Genomic DNA, 2,886 nt, shown 5'->3' on the forward strand with positions numbered 1-2,886 from the left:
TAATTCGGTCTCTGTACCCGATTGCATATTTGCTTATTTAGATTGCAAGTTCATCTTCAATTGAGGATATTGAACCATGGCTTTGGCACTACAGCGACGAGCAAACGTAAGATTTTTACCACTTAAATCAGTAAACTTTTGTTTTGAATATACAACGTAATTATATTACCAAATGAGATGTGTCTTACGCTAACCTATGCTTGTTCTAGGTTCGCCTTCCACCTGAAGTCAACAGAGTTTTGTATATACGAAATCTGCCGTACAAAATCTCTGCCGAAGAAATGTATGATATTTTTGGAAAATATGGAGCAATTAGGCAAATCCGTGTGTAAGTTTATATGTTTGTTGTATAAATATCTAATTTTGCACGTAAACCAGTATAGATAAGCCCCATGTTAAGGTATTAAATGCCCAGTTACAGGGAGTTATCACTTCCAGAAAAGTTATTCTCCCACCAAAGGGCCCTAAGCAAAGACCTATGCTGTAGAACAAGCTACAGAGTCGCTGCTTCATTAATTTGAGGTTATAGACATGATTTGTTTGATGAAATGGCAGGAAAGTAAAGTAAGGGCTCTAAAACTTGCTAACCTAAAGAGCCATTAAGCTTCCACTTTGTTATCACAGGTTGAAATGTATAGGATTTGTCTCTTTTCATATTTTGTAGTTTGGAAAACCCTTGTCTAAAGGACTGTTATCTATGGAGTCAATCTGGTATTCAATTCATAGAATGTAGTTAAGAATAACAATATTATGAAACAAGATTTTAAATACTACATTGGGGACTACTTTACTATTATAACTGGACACAAGGACAAGTGGCGTACAAGAAGAGAGGCCTATGCTCAGCAGTGGGCGACCGAAGGCTAAAATGATGATGAATGATGATAACTAATTACCTAATGCTTTTGCTTTTTCAGAGGAAACACACCAGAAACCAGAGGTACTGCTTTTGTAGTGTATGAAGATATATTTGATGCAAAAAATGCCTGTGACCATCTCTCAGGTTTCAATGTCTGCAACAGATACTTGGTTGTATTATATTACCGATCCAACAAAGCTTTCAAGGGTATGGATATTGAGAAGAAACAAGAGGAATTGGATACTCTAAAGAAGAAATATGGCATCTCATCAGAAGAGCTGCGAAAATAATTTTGTGTTTTTAGATAAGTTTTCTAGTATAATGTGTAAGACAATTAAATTTAATATAAGACAATTAAGTTATTATTTTTTGCATTCCTTCTGCTACCTTACCTCAACATTATTTATTTTTTTATGTTAAGGAGAACAAACTGCTTTAAAACTTCCAGAGAAATATAGTAAGACAAGAGTGCTCACTCCATACATCAGTTAGACTATTAATTTCAGTGTCTACATCTAGCATCGAGTAGCGGAACTATCAATACTGCTACTTGACAATAGATGTAGCAGTACTGATAGTTCCACTACTCGATGCTAATAATCTTTTTGGTACTAAAACTGATGTATGGAGTGATTAATCTATGTATTTTTTTCTCTATGCTAAGCCCGTACCCTATGCCATTTCCAAAGAGATTGCTGTGTAGAAAGTCTACTTAGACAAGGAATTATCATTACTGGGTGCAGTCTATCTGTCGTTTCACTGTATCGATTTTACTTTAGTATGTACTATTACATTACTACCAGTACAACTGACGTGCTGTAAATAACTTTCCAAAATTGTGGAATTTCCACCCTCATTTCGGAAACTTCTGGTAATTTTGTATGAAAAATTAAACTTTCTACTTGAAATATTTCCTTTTGGAAATTTTCCGCCATTTACACGTCTATAGTACTTAATTAACTATGGAAAGTGCTGTGCAGGTTACTAGAAGCTAGAGGATGTGGGTATAGGGAATATAACGCAAAACTCCGCGTAGGGGGCGCCACTAGCACAAACTGTATACAAACCGCATTGATGCATCGTGTCATATTTATTCATAATAATCTGTGAAAACTTGTCTAAAACCTGTTTAAGGCATAGTAAGGTGACGGCACCAGTAATGGTTTTTTTTTTCCGGTAACTCAATTTTTAAAGAAACTAGACACTATTTTAAAACTAACAATACTACGTACCTGAGTAACTGATGGCCATAATAACTAGTAAAGATCATAAATGGTGGGCTATAAGCAGTGATCGTTAATTTTCCAGCAATTTTGGTGCAGCATAGTAAAAAGATTTTCTTCAATTTTTTTCTAGGGAGAGGATTGGTTAAGGTTAATATTACTGTTATTAACCCTAAATATCTGGGTGACCGAGCTTCGCTCGGAAAACATTTATAAAAACTCGAAAATGCGCGTTTTCCCAGAGATAAGACCTAGCTAGATCGATTTTTCGCCCCCAAAAACCCCCATATAGTAAATTTCATGGAAATCGTTAGAGCCGTTTCCGAGAGCCCCGAAATATATATATATATATATATATATATAAATAAATAAATATATAAATAAACAAGAATTGCTCATTTAAAGGTATTAGATAGATAGATAAATTATCTATTCCACCTAGAGTAGGGCATACAGATGCTTTTAACCAACAATGCTGCACCAAAATTGCCGGAAAATTAACGATCACTGGCTATAAGGCATTACACCTTTGCAGCATTTGCTGTCCATTACTGGGTACTACTGTGCTTAACATGTCCATGATTGGTGCCGTCACCCTATATTTAAGTTTGGTGTACGGTACGGTTTAGCGGCAGGACTTTGCAGTACTACTTCCTATTCCCAGCTTTAACCTCCCAATTGTTTAGCTCTGGTAGCAGCAGGCATTCTCTTCTATTTCGTAACTACCAGAAATATACATTCCCAGCTGTTATCAGTTAGGTACACAGTAGTAAAGAATGCTTTGTAATAAAATGAAAATACTAA

The 2,886-nt window shown here is 35.4% G+C and overlaps 1 protein-coding gene across 1 annotated transcript; it reads left to right on the plus strand.

Annotated features, from left to right (window-relative positions):
- On the plus strand, nt 1-1,213 carry LOC134647622 (splicing factor 3B subunit 6). Its single transcript, XM_063501979.1, has 3 exons — nt 1-106; nt 210-328; nt 918-1,213. Exons 1-3 carry the CDS (start codon nt 77-79, stop codon nt 1,147-1,149), a joined length of 381 nt encoding a protein of 126 aa, XP_063358049.1. The 5' UTR covers nt 1-76; the 3' UTR covers nt 1,150-1,213.
- Nucleotides 1,214-2,886: the final 1,673 nt, after the last annotated feature.

Source organism: Cydia amplana, chromosome 4 (assembly GCF_948474715.1).
Source record: "Cydia amplana chromosome 4, ilCydAmpl1.1, whole genome shotgun sequence".
In the NCBI taxonomy this organism is placed as follows: domain Eukaryota; kingdom Metazoa; phylum Arthropoda; class Insecta; order Lepidoptera; family Tortricidae; genus Cydia; species Cydia amplana.